Here is a 24,132-nt window from a genome sequence, read left to right as displayed (position 1 = left end):
GTACTAAACAGCAACTAAGGAAAACTTACTCCACTGATGCACTCTTCCACTTTAAACTGTAGGGGACAATGACATCCCATTCACATCCCATCAGGTCAGGAGACACTGCTCACAGCCATGCTAACTAAATCCTGGCCTCTTCATGCCAATTTTGTGTTCCTTTCATTTTTTACACCGCTAACTGTGGCTACCAAAAATAAAATTTTTCAACTCTTTTCAAGTAGGGTTAGGGCCATTTTAAAGAAACAGACTTCAAAGGTTGGAAACATTCATTTCCTAGATTTCTGCCATATACGAGCTAAAGTTTACATCGTTATTGTTTATTTTGTAATAACAGACATGATGATTTCATTTTAAAGTTTGCATAAATGTTTATTTACATACAGCTGTGGATCAAATGAAGAGCCCACTGCATCGAACCCCATTGAAAACCTGCTGGTTATTCCAATAAATACTGATTTCTAAACTCTTCCTGAGTTAAAAGATTCGCATTGATGTTTCTGAATGAATATGAACTTGTTTTCTTTGCATTATTTGAGGTCTGGAAGCACTGCATCTCTTTTATTATTTTGACCTTTTCTCATTTTATACAAATAAATACTAAATTTTGCTTGGGATTTCGGAGACATGTTGTCAGTAGTTCATAGAATGGAAGAACAATGTTCATTTTACTCAATCATATATCTATAAAAAGTAAAATCAGAGAATCTGTTATTTTTTTCCAGAGCTTACATTAAATAAAAAGCCCATTTACTGCACCCCTCACCCCTCCCAGCTAAGTTCCTCAGGATCCAGGTTTGCTATCCTGACCCTCTTATGCATCTAAGGGTTAATAAATGAAACCTCTGGAGGTTTTGTGTCTACAAAAGAATCGTACTTCCCCTTACATGTGACTGCCCTGTAATGGACTGTTTTTAGATCAGGCTTCTGTCTGTGTGCAATGCAGATTATATGCCTTATGTGTGCCCAGCTTTGGCTCTCTGTGATCCTGGGAATAGTGTCAGCAAGAGCTGCCAAGGCCCCCTAACATGTGGCAATGAAAAGCCCAGAGGGATTGTCTTATTAGTACTCTATAGCAACTGACAAGAAGACTGGAGATGCAGTTTAACACGAGTCAAAATGTATGATAGTGTATTAGTGTGTTAGTACTCATAAATTAATCTTTAATCTTTCTTACATTTTTTACATTCCAGTATTAAACTTTATTGGATTTTAGACCTGGGCAGTGTAGCTCAAAAGGACCAACTAGAAGAGAAATTATGTACAAGTTTCTCTTTTTTTCTTTTTTTTTTTTTTTTAAGAAAAATCAACATAAGATATTTGTGTATATTTATCCAGCCCCCTTTCTCAAAAAGCCCAAAATAAAACCTACTGCATTTAGCAGCCTCCAGAAGTCACTAAGTCATGTTCATGTTTAGTCATGGTTGAGATGACAGACTTTCAGTAAGATGCCAACATTTCTCCATCCAGTATGAGACTGAAAACTCAATAACAAAAACAGATGAACAAGAATATTATCTTACATCTCTGTCCTTATGTTTTTTTTGTTTTTAAACACTCTACTGAAGCTGAAAATATATAGATTTGTGTCTCTTTCCTGCAGCAACAACCTCTACACCGAAGAGAGTGTAGAGAGGGATGACCTGGCATAATGTATTCAGTGATCAGAAAAGGTTGTATTGCTTCCTTTTTCAATTAGCTGGTCATCAGTCCATAGCCAATCAATACATAAATTGGCCGACTTCGGACAGTGGCCGATTATTCATAATGAACTTTATTTATGAAGGAACAATGTACAACTCAAACATAAATGTCACAGTTCAAAGCGCTACATCAGATCTTAGCAAAAGCTAATTCACATCTGCAGTCCAGTGTTCAGCATATCTCACCCTGTTCTTTGTCAAACTGTTGTTTATGTGCATGGTGAGCTTTATTAGTCCCAGTTTAGTCTGTTAGCATGAAAATAAGACGCCATGTTATTTAATTTATTTTCTTGTTTTATGTATCGCAGAAGGAAAACATACTCTGTAATACATCATATTCACATTCCTTCCCACCCAAACTCCCCTCGCTGTGATCTTCTATGCGGACAGGTGAACTGGGGGAAAGCAGACACTGCAGGAGGCTCTGCTCTGACCCGACGCTTAAGTTCATATCAGCAGTTCCAGTCAAGCCGTTCAGATGGTCTCACTGTGCTCATCGCCTCCAGACACGTGGCTATTTTTGTAGATCGCTCTAGTTAAAAACAGTCTGGCACGCCAGTTGTCGTCTTTGGAGAAAAGGAAACGGCATGTTAGCAGAGATATCAGAGCTTCTGTACTGCTTGTGATCTTCTTAAAGAATAACTTTCAAGGATCGTAAGAAAGTTTTCCTGTTTTGAACCCTAGCTCATCTTATTTTCCTTAGAAAAAAAATAATATCCATATCTGTCTATATGACAGGGCGATAACGTTTTCTGACTGAGTCTTTATTCGTTGGTATGGGAGGTTGTATAAACATCACAGTTCATCCCAGGGATACACACGACTAATCCTTTCAACCATGCTGAGTCTTGGCACACTGAAACATGGAGGAGGTGGGGTAAAACCTTTTTATTTATAGAGTTTAATTACATACAGTAAATCCTTTGTCACCACTTCTGTCACCATTAACATAGCTATCAAACAGGTGAAGTGAAAGCTTTTACCTTCAGCATTCTCTGCCTCACACCCTAGGAATGCTTATGCTGTTCTAAGGTTGTGGGACTTGCATGTATGAACATTTGTCTGGATGCCTGTTCAAACTGGTCTTCTTTTAAAGACTTATGAGAAGCCACGTGTACATGAGACACATGCACCCTATGCAGAGAAAGGCTCAGACATGATGGAAAAGCCTAGCAGAGGTTAAATATGAAAAAAAAGTGTTTACAGTGAGAAAAATGCCTGCCAGGGACCAAGAAAAGGTCATCTTTCCCAGTTATTAGAAACTGAACTTCTAAGCTTGCTGGATGTTCCTACATCGTGCACAATATTTATTTTTTTCCTTTTGCTGCTCGGCTCTCACCCTCAGTGGCTCCGCCCTGCTTGTAGCATCACTGTGTTTTGATTGGAAGCATGGCGACACTGTGGCCAAGCATGTGAGATATGGGATCATACAACGATCTAGAGCAGAGGAGGGGACAGACAGGACAGTCAGGTGGAGAATCCGTTTGTCCCTTCAGTCAGTGGACAGAGGTGAGGAGGAGACTGTGTCAGAAAAAGCCAAATGACTCTCACCCAAAACTGAAGCCTGAGCCTGAGATTTAAAAAAAAAATCTGAATTAATTCTAGACGTGAGTTTTGAATATACTTCATCTTACCATGTAAGTGGTAATGACTGTGGAATATGAGGTAGTTCTAGTTCTACATTATTCTAAGAACATCCCTTTACTGTGGTGGGAATCCAGTTTTTTTGCCTTACTAATAAAGAATGGCTGAGAGAAAATGAGCTGCTGTGTTGATCGACATATTCACTAAATATGGGACTTTCACTGCTTCTGCTCCTCCTGTTTGTGCTTTAGATGGGATTTCCTGGTTTAGATATTCATTTAATGAGGCTGGATGAAAGTCTGAGTCGGTCGGCTGCTCTGACCTTCGCTCTCGCTTCCCCCTGTGCAGTCTGAGAGAATTTGATCACGGATGCAGTGACTCAACTCCTTTACAGTAAAAGTCTAGGCTCATTATTTTTGAATTGCAAAAGTAGCTTTTATGTTTTTAACTCCAAATTGGCTTACTATCAACTACAGTTGCCTTCAGAGTGAATGAGGCCGACTATACGCTCACTAGCTAATGAATACCTCGCTTAACATAGTCAGGCTTTTATTACTAGTCTTTTTTTGCATGTTGTGTTTTAGTAATTTGAGCTTTTCTTTCATAAAAGCCTCACTTTACAAACACATTTCTCTTACTGTAATTGGTGACATGATTTAACTTTGACTCTTATTTTGACATGAAAACAATTATTAGATGCCTACTGTGGTGAGATGTAAGTTAAGAAGGAGAACCTCAGTAAATAAATGTGAGAAATTTAGAATGTTTTCTGCAGAACATTCAGAGCATGAAAACAAAACTGCTTTTGTGCTCATATTACACACAGACTCTGTTTTCTATTTAGATGATTCTTAAAGGCAGTTGATGACACCAGCTTTTATTTTTAGGGTATTTGAGTAAAAAGAAACTGAATATGAATGCAGCGTTTCCTAATCCCATCGTTGTTCCCTCATCTGCTTCTGATTTTTCACCTTCTTTGAAGATGAATTAAAATGTACATTCTGCTCCATCTGCTCTCCCACTACTGTACCATCATAAAGACAAACTTCTAACTTGTTGAAATGAAATTCAAATCCAAAAATACTTTACTGATGTCTAAGACAAATTAAATGTTGTTGTAACTCCTATTAACTCAAATTCTTCAAAGAGTTATTGAAGATGGCGGTGACTGTTGGCAGGAAAAAATCTCCTGTGTTTCTTGAAATCCCATCTCTTTTCATTGGCTTTTGAGCGAGCGTTAGAGAGGTCCTTCTAATTGTCAAGTTGTGTATTACATATTTTAAATAAATATGATTTATTTCGATGTTTTTATGTTATGATTGTTCAGCACTTTGGTCAGTTTTTGCCGTTTTAGAAGTGCTTATAAATAAAGTTGGCTTGGCTTGTAACCTACATATGTTGCTACATACACTCACTCTGCCAGTCACCAGAACATTGTTATTCACACGCTTGTATGTCCTTCACAAAGGACATACAGAATTGGATGCATACAATCCTGTATGTGGATTGTATGCATCCATGGATTTCAGGCCACGAAGCTCCTCCATGGTGTATGCATTCTTCGTGTTCACTAAGTAGTGAACTGTGTCATGCTCGATCGGAGGCGGCTCGTTCACATCGTCTGACATGTTTCCATTCTCCATCACGTATGGGTCGATCCTAACAGCAGCCATTTTGTTCGTGTATCTTACTCTCACACATTGATCAAGAGTGTCCATATATTTTCTTGTTGTTGGTGTTGAAGCCATGGTTCATCTATGCCAGGGGTGTCCAAAGTCGGTCCTCGAGGGCCGGCATCCTGCATGTTTTAGTTCTCTCCCTGGTTCAGCACACCTGCATCAAATGATGGCTCATTAGAAGACCTAAGGAGAACATTGACTTGCTGAGGAGTTTGTTACAACCACTAGGCTTTTTACATTCTGCTCTTGATTGCTGCTCCTTACCTAATCATCTGCTGTGGGAGTCCAGGTTGTGTGTGGATGTTAGGATTCAGGATATAACGACATACACTCGAGTCACTTTGGTTTTAATTGACGTTAACACTGCAACAATTTGAGTGTTTGTTGACATTTCTTTGATTTTGTTCTAATGAAGACTAGAACTTCAGCTACATGGTCATTTAGGACTGCCTACAAGGAGAAAGTAGGATGATCATGAATTCATACACTTGCATTAATTTATAGTGCCAAAGTTCACTTCTCCATCAGTCATGTGTTCCTCAGTGGCACAGTGAGCAGTCTCGGCCAGGGACCTGTCTGATCCAAATGTGTTTGTGTGTCGCAGTGTGGAAGGTGACGCCCCTGGCAGTGATGTGAGCGTATCTGTGGATCCCTGCGTCATCTATGGTTGCAAGCCGGTGACCCACGGCGGCAGACCTGGCCTGGACTACCTGGACAGCCAGCTCTACGGACACATCTTTCTCCCGAGCCACGTGCGACCCCGCCGACCCAAGCTCCAGCACTCCCAGTCCATCCTCCGCAAGCATGCAGAGGAAGAGGCCATCAAGCGCTCCCGCTCAATGTCAGAGAGCTACGAGCTCTCATCAGACCTCCAGGACAAACAGGTGGGAGGGAGGGAACAACCTGTTCATAACCTACCGTGGCTGATGATGTACTGAGATAGGTACCCGTCTTGTCCACTTGTCATGTTTACTTAAAAGTTAGTTCTTCTTGTGTGAAAACAAAGACCCTCAGCTCCACTTTAAATGTCCATCACCCAATCCTTTCATTTTATTCTTAAATCTCTCTGTTTGCTCACAAGTCATCATTATGGGCCCTGTTGACCTGGTCAGCAATGCCTTAAATGAGGAAAGATAGAAGGAGCTGAGCATGACTCTGCAGACCTCCTGTGACTTCAGTCATTTCATTTTCTGCTGCCCCTCATACTTGATTTTCTTCTTGTGCTCAGCCTCAAGTTATTGATTTAAATGTTCAGTTCTTCTTGTTAGGACTATTACATCACTGACTCTTCATTGTACCATTTGCTTTTATGTTTGACATGCAAATCGGTCAAACTTTACTAGACATTTTAAAATCACCGCCTTTGTTAGACTGACTGAGTGAAACTATTGACTTCCCCCAAACTTTTCCCCATTTTGTCCCGTTGCAATCACAGTCTTCATTGTATTTTATTGGCAGTATATGTGATATACAAGCACAATGTAGCATATCATTTTGAGCTGGAAGCAAAATGATTCATCGGTTCCTCTTCCCGTAATCGTCCTAAATAAAGTCCAGAGCAACAACCAGCCATCAGAAGATGCGTGTTTTTGAGATGAAGGCTGCTTTTACAGCTTAATGCTTTCAGCCAGTTTACTAGAAGTTTGTATATACTCTGTCAACACAACGGGGCAACTCAACAACTACTTCCTTTCTTACTCTTAGTAAACATGGACACATCTGTTTACGTCCCCAACACAAAAGTCCAGATGCCATAACATTTAAAAACACTGGACTCTGATTTGACTCAATTTTGAACTTTTATGCCTTTATTTGGGACTTTACTTGAGGTTTTGGTGGAAATGTTTGAAGACCTACTTGTGACTTTCAATACAGTTACTCAGTCCCACATTTGCTACTTACTCACACTTGATTAAAATTGCCAGCGGAGTGAGACTACAGCTGACTGACCACCCTTCTTTTTCTGTTTGCAGGTGGAGATGCTAGAACGCAAATATGGCGGGCGTTTCATAACCCGGCATGCCGCACGTACCATCCAAACAGCCTTCCGCCAGTACCAAATGAATAAGAACTTTGAGCGTCTCCGAAGTTCTATGTCTGAAAACCGTATGTCCAGACGGATTGTTCTGTCCAACATGAGAATGCAGCTTTCCTTTGAAGGACCTGAAAAAGTCCACAGCTCCTACTTCGAGGGAAAGCATGTCTCTTTATCTGACGAAGGCGCCAAAATCGGTGCGCTGGTGCAGTCGGAACACGGCAGGGAGAGAGGTGTACAAATGAAGATACCAAGCACACAGAGTGACCTCACATATGCCGTCACAGAACTGGAAGATGCCTTCTCCAGACAGGTCAAATCTCTGGCCGAGTCCATCGATGACGCCCTGAACTGTCGCAGCCTACACGGGGAAGACAGTACTTTAGAGCAAGGAAGAGGCCACCTGGATACGGACAGAGAGCTCAGCCACCAGTTGGAATCCTCCCACAGCGCTTCAGATCACCGCAAGCTAGATGAGATGACTGCATCTTATAGTGATGTGACCCTTTACATTGATGAAGAAGAACTATCACCCCCCTTGCCTCTCTCTCAGTCTGTAGACCGGCCCTCCAGCACAGAGTCAGACCTGCGCCAGCGTTCCCTGAACTCCTCCCAAGACTATTGGTCGCTTGCTCACAAAGATGAAAAGGGGGACACGGATACCAGCTGTCGCAGCACGCCTTCCTTAGAATGCCAGGAGCAGCGTCTGCGAGTGGACCACCTACCCCTACTGACTATAGAGCCCCCCAGCGACAGCTCGGTGGAGCTGAGCGACCGGTCTGACCGCAGCTCATTAAAGAGACAGAGCGCTTATGACAGGAGCCCCAGCAACCAACAGAGTAGCCCCAAACACATCGGCCACGGCCTGCCACCTCGGGGACCTTCCCGGGAAGAGGACCCTTCCCGTCACTGTGCCCGGCAGCTGGAAGCCCACCTGGCTATCAACGGTACACCCAACCGCCAGAGCAAATCAGAGTCTGATTTCTCCGATGGGGACAACGACAGCATCAACAGCACATCAAACTCCAACGACACCATCAACTGCAGCTCCGAGTCTTCATCCAGAGACAGCCTGAGGGAGCAGACGCTCAGCAAACAGACGTACCACAAGGAGACTCGGAATAGCTGGGACTCACCAGCGTTCAGCAACGACATCATTCGCAAGAGACACTACCGCATTGGCCTAAATCTCTTCAACAAGTATGTGCACCCCACTAATACCATTAAGCATAACAGAACTCAAAAACATGAGACTTTAGAGCCACTCGGTGCACACAACTATAGTAAAACAATAAAAGATGTCCTGTTTTTTTCAAGGTATTCTAAGTAAGGAAACAAACAAAAAAACTATCCTGATTCCTCATAAAATAACTGTGAATGTGACTCACTTTAATCACAACCCTTGCCTCTTCATGGTGTCCTTCACAAGTCAAATTGACCTCCATTTTGTTCAGTACCTACATTTGTGTGTGCTGGACAATAAGAAGGTTCTGCACAAATAATGCACCAAGATAATTTCGGTTAAACCTACCAGGTTGTGAACAAAACTTTTCCAGCTCAGAAATTTCCAAGATTTTTCTAGAACATTTTTTCCAGCAAATAGTTGAATTTTAGAGTTCAGAAGTTTCCATGCGTTTTCTAGACAATTTCAAAAATATCAGAGTTTTTTGGCAGACCTACCTACCTACCTACCTACAATGCCCCAGTATGCTGTCCTCGTCTTTTTCCTCAAAACACCTGCCACTAACCCTCTCCAACATCTTCATCTGGATTTTTGTTTACCTCTTCAAATTTCTGATTCTCGCTATGTCTCACATCTGTTTTCTGTTTGATTATAAATCGCTCCATTTTGTGGTCTGAATATACGGAACCGGCTTAGCTTGTAGAATCCCCGTTGCTGTGTCGCCCTCTGCTGTCTGAGTGTGTCAGTGTGATGTAATCAGTGACTGTGTTGCCAGTTTTCACAGTATGCCCCATTTGGAACCAACTTTAATTGGAGCAAATTGAGAAGTAGAATGGAAATGTTTGGAATATAGAGCGCATTATATTGCTTCGGTATAATGTTTTAAAAAATTTATTGGATGCGTTAGCATATTGCTATAACCTGTCACGAAAGTCACCAATTAAGCACGGCGAGCCATGCCTGCGTTTGATTAGTACTTCTTATAGTTAGATAATATTGAACATCTTTTCACATTAATGTAACTCAGCAGCATACAGATAAAAACTGCTTTTATTTGATTGATAAAATAATATTTAGCAACATAACTGTTTCCTCAAAGCCTCTGTTTAGGTGTCTCCAGAGTCACCTAAACTCTGGACCGACTGGATTTGTTCAGTCGGTCCAGTCACGACCGACTGGATTTGTTCCTGTTTGTTACATTTGTGGTAAAAAGACCATTGAATATGCAGTGAGGCTGAATAAGCCGCATTTATATCCGTGCTCGGTTTGTGCTGAGTTCTCATTCTGCTCCACTTCACGTCCAGGGGCTCACTCGGGCCGCGGTGATTTTGCTTAATCACAGATGATTGCGGATTTGGTGTCTTTCCGAGTCAGTTTTTAAGTTCCTTGTAATCATGTGGGAGCAGCACCACAATCAGAAAATCACTCCTCATCCCATTCCGTAGCTCTCCAAATCCTGTTCCTCTGTTGACACACTTTTCTTTGAGAGCACTGGGATAATCACAGATTTGGATTGTATTCTCACTCCCTTTGTGTGTGTGTGCGTGTGTATCTCTCTCTCTCTCTTGATATTTTTTCTCTTTCCGGTGTCTCTAGGAAGCCAGAAAAGGGGATCCAGTATTTGATTGAACGAAGCTACGTCCCGGACACTCCAGTGGGTGTTGCCCACTTCCTCCTGCAGAGGAAAGGCTTGAGTCGGCAGATGATTGGCGAATTCCTTGGCAACCGACAGAAACAATTCAACCGAGATGTTCTTGAGTGAGCGATTCATTTTTGCCCGCTTCTGTTGGTCTGGATGCTTTTGATTGAACTCAAAAGAACTGTGTGTTTTCCTCCATGAGCATGAATTCAGATCATCATTCCAATGCCAGATGTGGTTGGGACTTAAGTGAAATAACCAGGAATAGAACGTACTCAAGAAAGTGGTACGATGCTCTGAAAAATACGCAGCTTCTTTTTAGGAAGAAGCAAAATATCTTCAGTTGGAGATCTTTTGCGTTAAAGTGCTACTTGGACAGGATGCTTCAGGATGCTTCCCATGAATCCTCCTTGACACACAGCACTTCTATCACAGCCGAATCAATGGAGGGCAGAAAACAGATTGACACATATAGAAATCATTCAGAGAATATTGTCTCATCTTTACTTGTGAGGTCTGAGTTAGTCACAGTCATCAATTCAGAGTGGAATAGAATATAATTCATTTGCCATTTGCACAGACACGTTGTGGTAAATTGGAAGTATTTTGTGTTTTGTCTATGCAAGATTGGTAAAAGTTTAAAAATGAGCACAGACATTGACGTTCATGTTGCACTTTAAAGTGATCAACTGCAGGTAACGAACTGCAAATATTGAGTTTTAGTCTTAAGTTGTTCCTTGTTGCACAACAAATGTGATAGAAAAATTTGATATTTAGTTTGTGATCACTAATCATTACCATCATGTGTAAAAGCATCTGAATCTGGTCACCAGTCAATTATTTGGTTAATTTAAAAAAATAAAGATAATTCCATTATTGAGATTCTGTTATTGACTCTTTCATTTATCTGTGTGCCTTTTCTACAGTTGTGTGGTGGATGAAATGGACTTCTCAGGCCTGGAGCTGGATGAAGGGCTCCGGAAATTCCAGGCGCACATCAGAGTTCAGGGAGAGGCACAGAAGGTCGAGCGGCTGATCGAGGCGTACAGGTGAGAAACGTCTGTGAGACACGGATTCATTTCTATGATAAGCTCAGCAAGACTACGGTAAGGGATTCTACGATGTTTAAAAGCTCACAACGATATTCCAGTGGAGTTATTATGATATATGAACATACTAGCAAACCAGATTTCAGCCCCATTTCTGTAGTGCAGAAAACACTCTTGAATGTTAGTTTTGTATTTTAACTCAAATTCTCCAAGGGTAAGGCTAACGTACTTCAGATTTCAGATTTTTTTTTTAAATTGTGGCAAGTCATTGTTAAAGAAAAATATTCCTAAGAGCTGCTTTTGGGTGTCATTTGCTAGTACAGCTCAAAAAATTTGAATCTTGCATAAAAGTTGTATATTTCTTGCCAGTCATCTAAGAAAGTGAAGCAATGATTTTACAGAGATTCATTGAAATAATTCAATTTTTGGTGAAATTTTAATGGCTTACAGGCAAAAATTAATTAATTAATTAATTAAGTGTCTCAGAAAATTACAATATCCCATTAGGGCAACCAAAAAAATGATGGTTTAATCACAAATGTCACAAATATTAGAAGAATCACAATAAGGCTATTAATTTTGACCTTGGTAATTTTTGAACGTTCTTGTTACAGTTTAGCACATAAAATGAACTATGTCAAACTTTGTGACATTTTGTCTTTGGTCTTTTAGAAGCAATAGGACTATCAGCTTTTACTATGGTAATTTCCATTTGAAGCTTTTGTGTGATTTAATCAAAGTTTAAAGTCATGATGGCTTGCATCATGATACCATGTGTATCCATGTTGCACATGGATACACATGTAGCTTCACCTTCCTCGTGGTTACGGTATTGCACCACTAGCATCCATCCATTATTTATGTACATTTAATCCAGCGTTTGGGCTGCGGGGGCAGCTGCCCAAGCAGAGAGGACCAGAGCTTGAGGCCAAAGGTCATGGTGGGAATGCAGACAGACCAATAAATCTTCATCAAAACAGGCCTGCAGATACCACACCAATCTGCCTATTAATCTCCCGGTTCCTATTTTCCTAGTTTGTGACGCCTATTTCACTAGTTTTATGCTTTAAAATGATTCTGCTGAACCACATTTCAAAAGCAATGTCTTACTTTTAGTAAGTTTATTTGTTACTTTTGTCAGTTTCGAGTTATTTGACCGTTGTGGGTTTTTCTGTCATTAACAGAAATGGGCTCCAGTTCAAATGGGATTCTTGGCAAAGCAGCTGAAAAACTGTTACATGTGAATAAAAGCAGAATTACATGATACAAAGTGTTTTTTAGAATCCCAACATCATCAGATTTAGTCTGAGAGTAGAACAACTAACTCAACATTGTTGGGACATCAAGTTTGACTGTCTCGCTCTTTCAAACAGCCTATTTTTATTTCATTCATGCATACATACGTTGGGATGCATGTGACGTATCTGTGGTTTTTTGATAACAGAACAACAAATGATGCCATCTAAATACCTTTTGGCTTTCTGTGTGTGTGTTTGTGTCTCTGATATCTAGCCAGCGCTATTGCATTTGCAACCCCGGTGTGGTGAGACAGTTCAGGAACCCGGACACCATCTTCATCCTCGCTTTCGCCATCATCCTCCTCAACACCGACATGTACAGCCCCAATGTGAAGCCTGAGAGGAAGATGAAACTGGAAGACTTTGTTAAAAACCTTCGAGGTGCTTTGTTTTCCTTCCACTCACAGCTTCCAGCTCACTGTCACAACTCTGCTTCAACATTCAACTCACCATAAACTTAACTCCTAACTTGTCAGGTGCCTTTTGTCACATTAAAGCCCAAAACTAAAAGTTCCCACTTCACTCTTACGCACTAATTTGTGTTGTCTTACCTCATAAACTCCCACTAAACTGAGGGTATTATTCAAAATCTAAAGCTAAACCTAAATCTAACTGGTCAGTTTACTTTTGTTTATTTTACGGCTTTGGGCTCTTTCTGCAAGCTAACTGTGACTGTGCAGTGAAGCTAGCTAAAAATGAATAAACCAGCTAAAAACGAATAAGCTAGCTAAGAATAAATAAGCTAGCTAAAAATGCGAAAAGCAAGATTAATCTAAAATCAGCAGTTTATTTGCATTCATAAATCCATAAAAATTAAACTAACTCTTCCTCTCTCAATATCTCTTCATTTTCTGAAAGGTGTTGACGACGGGGAGGACATACCCCGAGAGATGCTGGTGGGGATATACGAGCGGATTCGAAAGCGAGAGCTCAGGACTAATGAAGATCACGTGTCCCAGGTTCAGAAAGTGGAAAAACTGATTGTTGGGAAAAAACCGGTAAGGTTGCTTTCATTCTTTATGTGAAGCTATTGTGGTCATAATGTTAGATGCCATGAAGATCCCTTCATGCTGACATACTGAAATATGCATTTAAACTTGACTGTAAAGTGTAAATAGGAACAGTGACAAATGTCCTGGCCCACTTTGGTTGATTTATTTTATTTATTTATCTTTTTTGAATTTGTCGGGGGCAGAACTGCAAAAAGGCCATAACAACGTCTTTATTATGGAAAAAAAAAAAACCTGTAAAATATTCCAGGATGTTTGCTGTGATTTGCAAATCTGATCTGATCTCAACTTGTATTATTTTCCTAAATCTATTGCAAAAGTTTCCACGTGTTCAATAACATTAAAATGTGTTTCCATTGTAATTGCAGATCGGGTCTTTACACCAAGGTATTGGCTGTGTAAGTATTATTTCTATGTGTTGATATGTAGCATTCTCATGTTAGCATTCATGCCCCTTGAACTTTGACTCATCCTGCCCCTGTTACACAAAGAACTCTCAGTGTATTTTACTAGAATATTATCTAAAGGTCCAAAAAAAACAAACCAGTTGTGCAACACTGTGAGTGCGAATGAATGAAATGAAATATATGAAAAGCATTTCAATATGCAAAATGTCTGGCTCAATGATTTTTACAACTACTTTTTTTGTAGATGTCTCCACCATCTTTGAAGTTTTGCAGGCTGAATTTTTTTGCCCATTGTTCTTAGTAAATGTATTTAAAGCTTTTGGCTTCAGATTTGATGGAGATCATCTGTGGACATCATCTTCAAGTCTTTTGACAGCTTCTCAAATGAACTTAGGTCTGGAATTTTGCTATGTCAGTCCAATGTATGGATGGCTTTGATCGAAGCCATTTCCTTGTGGCTCTGGCTGTATGTCTTAACTGTATGCTAATATCGATATCCAATATTAATACTTCTGCTATGGCAGTAGTTACTAATAGGGTTGCACCGATTGAAGTTTTCTGGCCGATTACCGATTTACTGAAATGTCACTAAACATATAGCGAGAAAGTTGCTGAATTGGCAGCATTGGGGCGACTTTTGCTAATTATACTTCTCAAATGATCTATGTGTATCTGCTGGAGAGAAATCGTATTGCCTCTTTGACTCTGAGATGATGACGGATCCTGTGCAGGTGCTGTCGCTACCCCATCGGAGGCTGGTGTGTTACTGCAGGTTGTTTGAAGTACCTGATCCCAACAAGCAGCAGAAGCTGGGCCTGCACCAGAGGGAGATCTTCCTCTTTAATGACTTGCTAGTGGTACGTCCGCTAGTGGCAAACCGTTCTTCCACAAACACTAAGACTGAAGGTTTTTACCGTTTATCAATGAGTCTCAGCAAGACATATCTGCTTATTTTTCTTAGGTTACCAAAATATTTCAAAAGAAAAAGAACTCGGTGACATACAGTTTTCGTCAGTCCTTCTCGCTCTACAGCATGCAAGTTCTGCTATTTGAGAATCAGTGTAAGTATGTTTTCTTTATTTATTTGAATACGTTTCATGTTTAGTCAGAACACATTTAGGCTTCTGAGTTTTCAGGTTGGGTTCTCCCACCAAAGTGTTTCCGGTACTAGAACAGGACATCATCTGTTTTATTCTGACTTTCTGCAAAGACAGTCAACAGAATATTTTATTTTACTTCTTTTTTTTTTTTCTTAAACTGGGTGAAGCTGAAACTGAGCCACTTGAGGAGTTGCATAGACCATATTTGCAGATAGAAAAGGCTTTCCATGCATAGTTTTGACTTAATATCTACTCTGAGGATGATTAGTTGACGATTATTTCAATCACCATTAATCGGATAAGTTGTTTTAGTCCTGGCACATTATATTGTACATATTTGGTTAAACCTTTAAGCTTTTTTTCACTAACCTCTAATAGGTCCCCTGACACATCTGAGTGAATTGGAGTTACACCTGTGGATGTATTTTAAGGACACACCTAAAACACTCTGCTTTCTAATATTTTCTCGTTTGAAGAAATATGATGAGAATAACACTTCAGACCAGTTCAAGAATATTGGAAAAGTCTTGACCAAAGAGCTTATTCCCATATAACGTATAATAGCAAAATGCCTTTGCTATTTAGTTTTCGCAACTGGTTCAAATGTGGCAGTTGGGATTGGCCAGCGAGGCATCCCACAATGCATTGGGCCACCAGCAGCAACTAACAAAAATTAGTTTTAAGATGAAGTAGCTAAACATGAGAAAAAACTATAGGATTCAAAGCTAAGATCAGAGGTCTGATCTTAGCTGACACGCAGGGCGCCCGTCTGCTTCAAGGTTTCAGATTGTGGGGATTCAAAGACGGCACTCAGTAGTTGTTTGAGCTACAGTGACCTCTCTGTCTCCATGAATCAGTTTAAATATATAAAATGCAATATTCAGGAGTTCTCCAGATAGGAAGCACTCCTAGATATGAAGGTCTTTTGTTTCTTTTTTTTTATTTTTCCAGATTATCCCAACGGCCTGCGCCTGACCTCGGCCATTCCCGGCGCAGACATCAAGGTCCTCATTAATTTCAATGCTCCCAATCCTCAGGACCGCAAGAAGTTTACCGACGATTTGCGAGAATCTATTGCTGAAGTCCAAGAGATGGAGAAGTATCGGATAGAATGTAAGCAGCCTTTCATTCTGTTCTTTCTCTTCATATTCTCATTCCTTTTAAATATGTGGTGCCCAAGCGACAGACACTCAGATGTTGCGTGTTTGTTTGGTGCGCAGCTGAGCTGGAGAAGCAGAAGGGTTTGGTGAGGCCCAGCATGTCCCAGTGTTCTGGGTTAAAGAAGGAAACTGGGAACGGAAACCTGAGCCGAGCCAGCCTGGACGACAGCTACGCCGTCGGTGAGGGCCTGAAGAGGAGCGCGCTCAGCAGCTCCCTACGGGATCTCTCAGACGCAGGTAAGGTCTTAATGTTACATCAGTGCCCTGACTTCCATCTCGTTCTACTTTTTGGTTGGAGAAAAGCAAATACTCCAGCTGGATGCCGGCATGACGCTTTTCAATCCGGTTTCATTGGACGTTTGGGAAAAGGAAGATTTGGATAGTCAGACTCCCAGTACAGGAGCAGGGAAGGAAATCGACGCCATTGCCGAGACACCCAGGTGTTCTTTACTTGAAGCCACCCACTAATAGGCTTGTGTCGCTAGCAGGAGGGAGGAACACCGCTTTGTAGGTCACTGTGATCAATCCAAGCTTCTTAGCGAGAAGGAGGGATTAAAGTTCTCCAGTTATTCATCCAAAGTGAGCAGCAGCAGAAGATACTCTACTGCAGAAAAGCATCGGCACAAAAACCCAAAGACACCAGTAAAATGACACGGCTGGGTTGAGCTTTATCTTAGCTGCTTTTGAGAATAAAAAAATAAGGTATGTTGCCTGTTGCCCATACAGTTTTCGAAAAACAATTCATGATGCTTGCTTGATTTTTCTTATGTTTTTAATCACAACCACAACCTTCAGTGCATTTTATTACGACAGAAACCAGTGGATTACTGTGAACTGGAAGGAAATTGTTCCTTTTCTCTTTTGTTCAAGATAAAACAATTTGACAAGTTTCAAGATGAAACATTTCTTAATATCTTTAAAGTGATAGCGGCACAAACGAAAATTTTTGCTACACAAACCAGCACAAACATTTGACCCCAAGTTTGTCCGATTTGAAGAAGGTGGGGGGGACCAACTTCTCTCTGGTGGGACAGAGGTTATCTTTCCTGTGAACGCTGCTGGAGATGCAATTGGACACTTTAGGTCAAAAGATATTTGTGAGTTAGAATGGCCAAGTCAAAGTCTCAACCTAGTTTCAACTATGAATCTGAGCACAATTTAAAAGCGGATGTCCTCCAAACTGTCTGACTGAGCCTGACAGTTTCATAAAGAACAGTTGGTGAAATGTTCAGTCTGTACGCCAAAAGATCTGAAGCTGGAGCTAAAGCTGGAGCTGGTTATGTAGCGTACTAACTCAGGAAGGTGAATACACACTCACCACACACTTTCTAGTTTTGCCATTTATAAGCTGAAATAAAGATGAGCTGAAATAAAGATGAACTGTTAAATAGATAGTGCTACTTCCATTGTGAGAAAGCTATAATTAACAATATCTTAACCTGGGGTGTTTTATTTTTCTGTCTCATTTGGAAATGATATTGAAAATGAATAAACTCTTCCTTCATTTCTCTCCGAGTGGAGCCTATTTGTTGCTCTGAGAGTCTCATGCTAGTAGAACCTTAGCTCGTCATGTAGCCACCCAAACAAACCCTCACTTTCCTTACTGTTCTGGCGATAGTTCGGATAAGTTTTGCCCCCGACCCTTAGCTTCCCAAACACCTGGACCAAAGTCAGCTGCTTAGCTAGCTGCGTGGCTCGCAGAATGTGTCCGCATCTCCCCCTGTGGACAGACAGGGTGTGTGCACCTCCATGTTTTAACCAGGCATGTCTTATCTGTCGTGTGCCGTGTCCTGGGCAGGAAAGCGCGGGAGACGCAGCAGTGCAGGATCACTAGACAGCAATCTGGAAGTAAGTAAGCAGCGGCTGCTGCCACGCTGCCTCCGGCCGCCTTTTGCGTTGCTCGCTCTCAGTGTGCAGATTCTATGAGATTTATTGTTTCTGTCTGTTGTGGTGTTCAGTTTTGCAGCTTCCGTTGCTTGTTTGCAGCACTGTGCATGCATTCTGCTGTGGCTGTTGAATTAGGCTTGGTTGTTCACTGCATGACTAGCCTAACTGTAGTTCAGACTCATGTTGTCATGCTGCTCTGCTGACCTTAGACTCACCTTGAAACCCATATGTGGAAGATGACTGTTGTAGTTCTACTCTTCCATTGATGCAATAACAGATAGCGCACAGTTGCGTTAGGGAAGTTGTCCTTTCAGCATGTTCCCTGCATCTGTGTGGTTAAGAAGAAGTTTTTGCCCCTTGTTTCCATGACGTTTGTTTTCTCCGTTGCAGGGCTCCATCATTAGCAGTCCTCACATCCGGCGGAGAACCCCTTCAGGTCGAGACTGTGCGTCCCGTCACAGCGGACACTCCCTGCCCAGCTCCTCCTCCCTGCTCGGGTCTCTGTTTGGCACCAGGCGGGTGAAGTCGCCTGGCCCCTGCCCTGCACCCCAGAGCCCACACCCCACCCTTGTCTCCCACGCCCCGCACCCGGCTAACCTGCACCACGCAGCCCGAGCAGAGTCGGACTCGTCCGTTCCCGTCCATCCTCACCCCATCCCCTTTTGCCATGTGACCCAGAATCCCCCGCCTTACCACCACCACCATCACTACCACCCACCGCCCCATCTGCAGCACGCGCCACACCAGTGCCACGTGCCTCCGTCTCACGGCCAGCAGCCGCCCTACCCGCCATACCCACAGCACAGCCACGGCAGCCACTCTGCCCACGGCGGCCACCTTCACGGCCCGCCGCCGACACCAACGCCAACGTCTCAGGTTCCCAGCAGCAGCACCAAGCCCAAACACAGCGGCATCAGCACAGTGGTGTGAGTGGATCACGGCGTACCGTACCTTGTAAAGACTTTTACCGGATGAAATCGTCACATTGTGCGTCTCTGGTCTGCAGATGAATCCAGACTCCAGCATGGACTTTGTTTGGCGTCATGTTTCTGCAAACTTCCCCTCCTTCATCCCCTGCATTTCATTTCAAGTTCTGTCTGCCTGCTTCAGGAGTGACAGACTCATGCAAAGACCACCAGCACGGCAAAAGAACAAAATATCTTACCAAGAATATCTGGTTTAGTTTCTAGAGAAAATGTCTTGGTACTAGAGGTGCACCGATTGCAGTTTTCTGGCAAGAAAGTTGTGGAGTTGGCAACAGTGGAGTGACTATTGTTAATTCTAAACATGCAGACATGACTTGGTGGGCTGGTCTGTCAGTAAAACCTTTCTCACCGGAGAGCAAAAGAGGACAGTGGTTGATTCTTTGTCCTTTGCCAAGCGAGATAAGATCGGCTTCACATGTAAAAATCAGTCGATCACTGAACTCCCAAAATGAAGGAAATCAGCAGCAATAAATCGCTACTTAGTAGATTTGAAATAAGACAAAACTAACTGACACGTAACTTTTCAACAAGATAAAGTAGCTTTGCTCTAGTCAGTGTTTCTCAACTCCAGTCCTCACCGCCCCCCCTGCCCTGCATGTTTTAGGTGTTTCCCTTCTGCCACACATCTGGATTGAATATGTTGGTGATTAACAGGCTTCTGCAGTACTTGGTGGTCATGCAATCATTTGAATCAGCTGTTCTGGAATAGAGGCACATCTAAAACATGCAGAGCAGGGGGGCCTGAGGACTGGAACTGATAAGTACTGCTCTAAGTCAATAATTGGTAATACTGATGGAAAAGTTCTAGTTCCATTGGCAGATTATTTCACTTATGGGAAAAATATCTTGTTTTAAGTGACATAATCTGTCAGTGGATTAGTACTTTTTCATCAATATTAAGGAATTATTGACCTAAAGTTAGCTACTTTATCCTGCTGAAAAGTTACTTGTAATTTAGTTTTGCCTTATTTCAAGATATTTGCACAAGAAACTAGATCGAGATGACTTGGTAGGATTTTGTGTTTTTGCAGTGTAGCACTGTGTGTCTCAAATTCATAAAAAGCAACGAGATTTAACCTCTATGTATTTAACAGAAAATGCTAAACGGCGTCGCAGAGACGGTGGTTATTTAATGTAGCAGTAGCTCACAGTGCACTGTGATATATCTCTGGTAGCAGTTCTAAATGTGCCAATTACCGACAGGATTTATCGAGGTAGTAACTAAAATTTACTCAATATCTATTGTTCATTATATTTTGTAAAAATAATAACATTGGCTGTTACTATTCTAATTAATGCCAAGCAAATGGGTTCAGTTAAACTCAGTAGTGCTGCACATGAGGGGGCCGTAGTTAGGAACCAGTATGGCGCTGGTATTGGGTCACTGGATGCCCATCCATGTTGACGATGTCGGTAATCCGCTGGAGTTCGTTGTGTTTGGAGTTGGCCGTCGTTCGCTCCCGGCTGTAAACTGCTCCGCTTTTCTTCTTTTTAAGTCAAACGAGTTTTAAACAAACAAACAAACAAAAAAGAGTAAAAATCTGAGTTCCGTGTTGCTCCGCTACCTCGAAGGGTTCTACAAGTTTGCGTTTTGAAGACGCCACGCCGAGTCACTGACCGTGGCAGCCAGCGCCTGTATGCTTTCCTCACTTCAGAAAGCAGTTTTATATCAGCGACCCAGCAGACATATTACGGGACAGCTGGATGCCTCTGTAGCATTTTCAGTGGATAGAGTGACAAATATCAACACATGAAGTCTGTCATTTTTTTATGTAAGAGTTTTTTTGTTGTTGTTTTACTTGTTTTGTCTGATTTTATTTGTTCGGTGGATCCTAACGTTTTGTTTGTGTTCTCTGTCATGTCCTCCGGTGTTTCAGTGCACTTGGCATCCACATGGATTTGGATGTGGTGAACCCCTTCCACACTGAGACGGGCAAAAGAAACGCTCAGCTAGCGGCGCTGTGTTCCCAAAACGATCTTGGTTAATTAAAAACATAAAAGATTACTAGAACAGAATTACAGAAAAGGTGTGCTTTATTTGGATTTTATAAAAGGCATACAAAAAGTGGAGCATCAACCAAAGTGGAGAATAAATGTTGCCACCGTTCACTGCAGGTCCAGCGGCTGGTTTTTCTGGATGTTTCTACCATCTTTGAACAGACAAACTGACTTTCTTTTTTTTTTGTTGCCCATTTTCTACTTAAAGCTCAGTCAGTTCAGGAGAGAGTCTGAATATTAGTTTCCATGTCTTCTGCAAAAATACAAAATATTATTTGTTTATAATGCAAATATCTTTGCACTCCTGAAATAGGACTAAACTAACAAGTAACTTTTCAGCTATAGTTTCAAGTAAATTTTTCCTTAATATTGACGAAAACATTCAAGTTCCATTGGCAGATTATTTCACTTATGAAAAGAAATTTTCCAAATAATCTGCCAATGGAAATTTCTTTTTATCAATATTAAGAAATTATTGACTTAAAACAAGCTCCTACATCTTGCTGAGAAATTACTTCTAAGTTAGTTTTGTCTTATTTAAAGTGATCTAAGATGTTTGTTCTAGAAACTAGACCAATATTACTTGGTAAGGTTTTGTGATTTTGAAGTTTGTGTAAAAGTAAACCTCTGTTCATGCTCTATAGATTATAAAACCTTCACAAGAACTTTCCCACTTGTAAATCACACCACTGATTTAGGTTTTCAGATGGAACTCTCTTATATTTTCACTATCTTTATCCTTGGATTACATTGAGACTACTCAGTTTTTTTCCCCCCTTCCCTTCCACCAACTAATTTGCTCTAAACCTTTCAGTAAACACATTTTAGACCAGTCGTCTTATTTACAAGCACGTCTGAAAATTATCTTTCCAGCATATCTATGGTTTTCTTTGCATTTCAAGTAAACAAACAAAAAAATAATAATCAAAGCTTCAAGTTTTCCTCACTGGTCCAATAATTCACATTCAGTGGTTTACAAGAAATACTAAAATAATAATAAAGTAATTGATATATGCTTCTGTGCAACAAAGTCTTTAATGCTGTGGCAAAGATGGCGCCTCGCACCACAAATAAATGATATAATTTAAAAAGCCTGGTGAAAGTATTGTATGTCTGGAGAAAACACTGAAACACAAACTTTATGATGCTCATGTTCTGTGGCATCCGTAATACGCCGTCGTTGTTCTGAGTATAAAAATAATGAAACGGATTCATAAACCACAAAGCTGAGTGGCTTTGTTCAGTGTCAGTCATGCTAGCTCTAGCTAAGCTAATGAAAGTGAATCTTAGCAGCCCATCCAAATTCAGTGTGAGATGCTTCGCTGTATGCCGTTGATGCCTACGTTTTCTTTGATCTGTCCTTTCCTTTTTTCTTTTTCTCTTTTTTTTACTGTTTTCTATCATCAGCATGTGTGACTAAAACAATCTGGTTCATCTTTGTTGCTTGTTACATGTAGACGATTTCTGCCGTGTCATCCGGTCTTGTCACTCCGACGCGCTCCTGTTCACTCTTTGCACATTGCGACACGTTGTTGAGTGTGAAAACCTACTGTGATTTAAACGTATGGTGTGGAGCACTTTGGAAATGGATTGTATGTTTTTTTTTGTGGTAGCAAAGAATGATAAATACTTGTACATACTCTGTAAATTATACTTTTAACTAGGTATAATTATTATCAATGTCTACAGGTGAACTGGAAGTACATCCCTGCTATCCCCGACTTCCATATAATCCACATAATCACAGAGCTGCTGCTGTTTGCCTCTGATAGGACTGAATTATCACCAGATCCAGGAACGTCACATGGTCTTCACCTTTACTTCCATTCTCCATCTCTTGCGGTCGAGCATGGAAGTCGAAGGGAAGGCGCTCTGTTTGGAAGTAGACAAATTCCCTGTTAATGTAAAACGAGTCCTGTGACGATTATTGAGAACATAATAAAATGATGCACTATAAGAGCTGAAGTGCCTCTTGATTTTGCTTGTGGTTGATGTGAATGACTGTATGAACAGCTCTTCTTACAGGCCAGTGGCAGCTAAGCATGAGCTGGTTACCAGAGTCATGGTATATTGTGGGTTTTTTGCATCCATATAATATCAAAATGTATCCAATTAATAGATTTGATTGCTGACTGGGTGTTCCTGGTGTTATCTGCAGGGTAGATAAGCCTAGAAATACTTTCCAGTATGGTGAGAAATATTTCTATTTATTTCAAACGGACAAAAATAAGAAAATAAAACAAATTATGATGCCCAATTGACATGCAATTTTACATTATCCGCTCAAACAGTAGCAGGTAGAAGATACAAGATCTTATAATTTCCTGCCCCTCTTGTACGCATCAGCCCACGTTTATATATTTATGTATAAATATAAAATCTCTGTAAATGTAAAAGTTAGTTTTACATTTTCGAAGTCAGTAATTTCTAATTCTGACTCATTTTTTATATACACACCCAGATATTTGACGTTGGATTTTACAGGATTAGTAAAACCGGTAGATTTTTCACATTTGTTTAAATTTAATATAAGGCCTGAAGCCTTCGAAAATGCTTCAATGCATTAGAGAATTTTAGAAACTTAATTCAGGTTGTTTAAATTTAATATAAGGCCTGAAGCCTTCGAAAATGCTTCAATGCATTAGAGAATTTTAGAAACTTAATTCAGGTTGTTTGAGAAGATTGACTGATAGAAAACTCTGTCCATCTCAAATCTTTGTAAGATTTGAGATACAAACACCCTGAGCTGTTTGCATCTTCCTAAAATGTTTTAATTAGATTAGCAATATTTTTTTCCAAACTGAAATTAATATAAAGGTTTGAACATAAATTCATGCTCTATCAGAGTGAAGGCTTTATAAAAGTCTAAAAATGATTCAAAACCTTAATTTTCAACTAAATGGTTATAGACAATTAAGTCCAAAATAAGGTGAATATGTACTTTTAGAAATCCAGACTGTCAGAAATAATTTGGGATGTGCCGGATTTTAAGCAGTTAGCAAAAATGAAGGACAGGAGTGTGTAATCATTATTTAATAGTGTTACAGGTCTTAAATCATCAAGAAGAGTTGGATCTTTCCCAAGTCTAGGCATGAGTGTAACAATACCTTGTTTCATAGTGGGTGTTATACAGTCATGATCTAATATTTATTAAAGCATTCCAAACCAGGGTTCTGATATAAACCCAAAAATGTCTGTAAGTGTAGAACATAACTAACAATAAAACTTTAAAAGTGTATTTAGAAATTGTTTTATGTTTGAAAAAGGAAAAAGGGTTTTAGAAATAATTTTACGTTTTAAAAAAATGTATCAAAAAATGAAGAAGAAACCTGGCAATGGTTGATATTTTTATTTTACACATATATTTTACGAGGGACTCTGAAAGCATCTCCAGTGAAAATACCAACGTCATCA

General features: G+C 40.7%; 1 protein-coding gene across 1 annotated transcript; it reads left to right on the top strand.

Moving 5' to 3' along the window:
- The first annotated feature begins 6,942 nt into the window (after window positions 1-6,942).
- On the top strand, window positions 6,943-16,404 carry iqsec1b (IQ motif and Sec7 domain ArfGEF 1b). The gene is made up of 10 exons (XM_014977982.2): window positions 6,943-8,201; window positions 9,781-9,942; window positions 10,750-10,872; window positions 12,385-12,551; window positions 13,029-13,168; window positions 13,549-13,578; window positions 14,319-14,444; window positions 14,549-14,648; window positions 15,639-15,800; window positions 15,908-16,404. The coding sequence occupies exons 1-10, from the start codon at window positions 6,946-6,948 to the stop codon at window positions 16,228-16,230; spliced, it is 2,589 nt and encodes an 862-aa protein (XP_014833468.2). The 5' UTR covers window positions 6,943-6,945; the 3' UTR covers window positions 16,231-16,404.
- Window positions 16,405-24,132: the final 7,728 nt, after the last annotated feature.

Source organism: Poecilia mexicana, unplaced genomic scaffold, assembly GCF_051168715.1.
Source record: "Poecilia mexicana isolate PSO_F unplaced genomic scaffold, ASM5116871v1 scaffold_5, whole genome shotgun sequence".
Classification (NCBI taxonomy): Eukaryota; Metazoa; Chordata; class Actinopteri; order Cyprinodontiformes; family Poeciliidae; genus Poecilia; species Poecilia mexicana.
Note: the sequence above shows the minus strand (reverse complement) of the source record. Positions and strands in the feature narration are given on the sequence as shown.

What these genes read in the sequence shown, in the direction of transcription:
- iqsec1b (XM_014977982.2), top strand. Translation starts at nt 6,946, where the DNA reads ATGCTAGAACGCAAATATGGCGGGCGTTTCATAACCCGGCATGCCGCA. An exon ending in CTTTGTTAAAAACCTTCGAG is followed by an intron (nt 12,552 to 13,028) that starts GTGCTTTGTTTT and finishes ATTTTCTGAAAG; the next exon opens with GTGTTGACGACGGGGAGGAC. An exon ending in TCTGCTATTTGAGAATCAGT is followed by an intron (nt 14,649 to 15,638) that starts GTAAGTATGTTT and finishes TTATTTTTCCAG; the next exon opens with ATTATCCCAACGGCCTGCGC.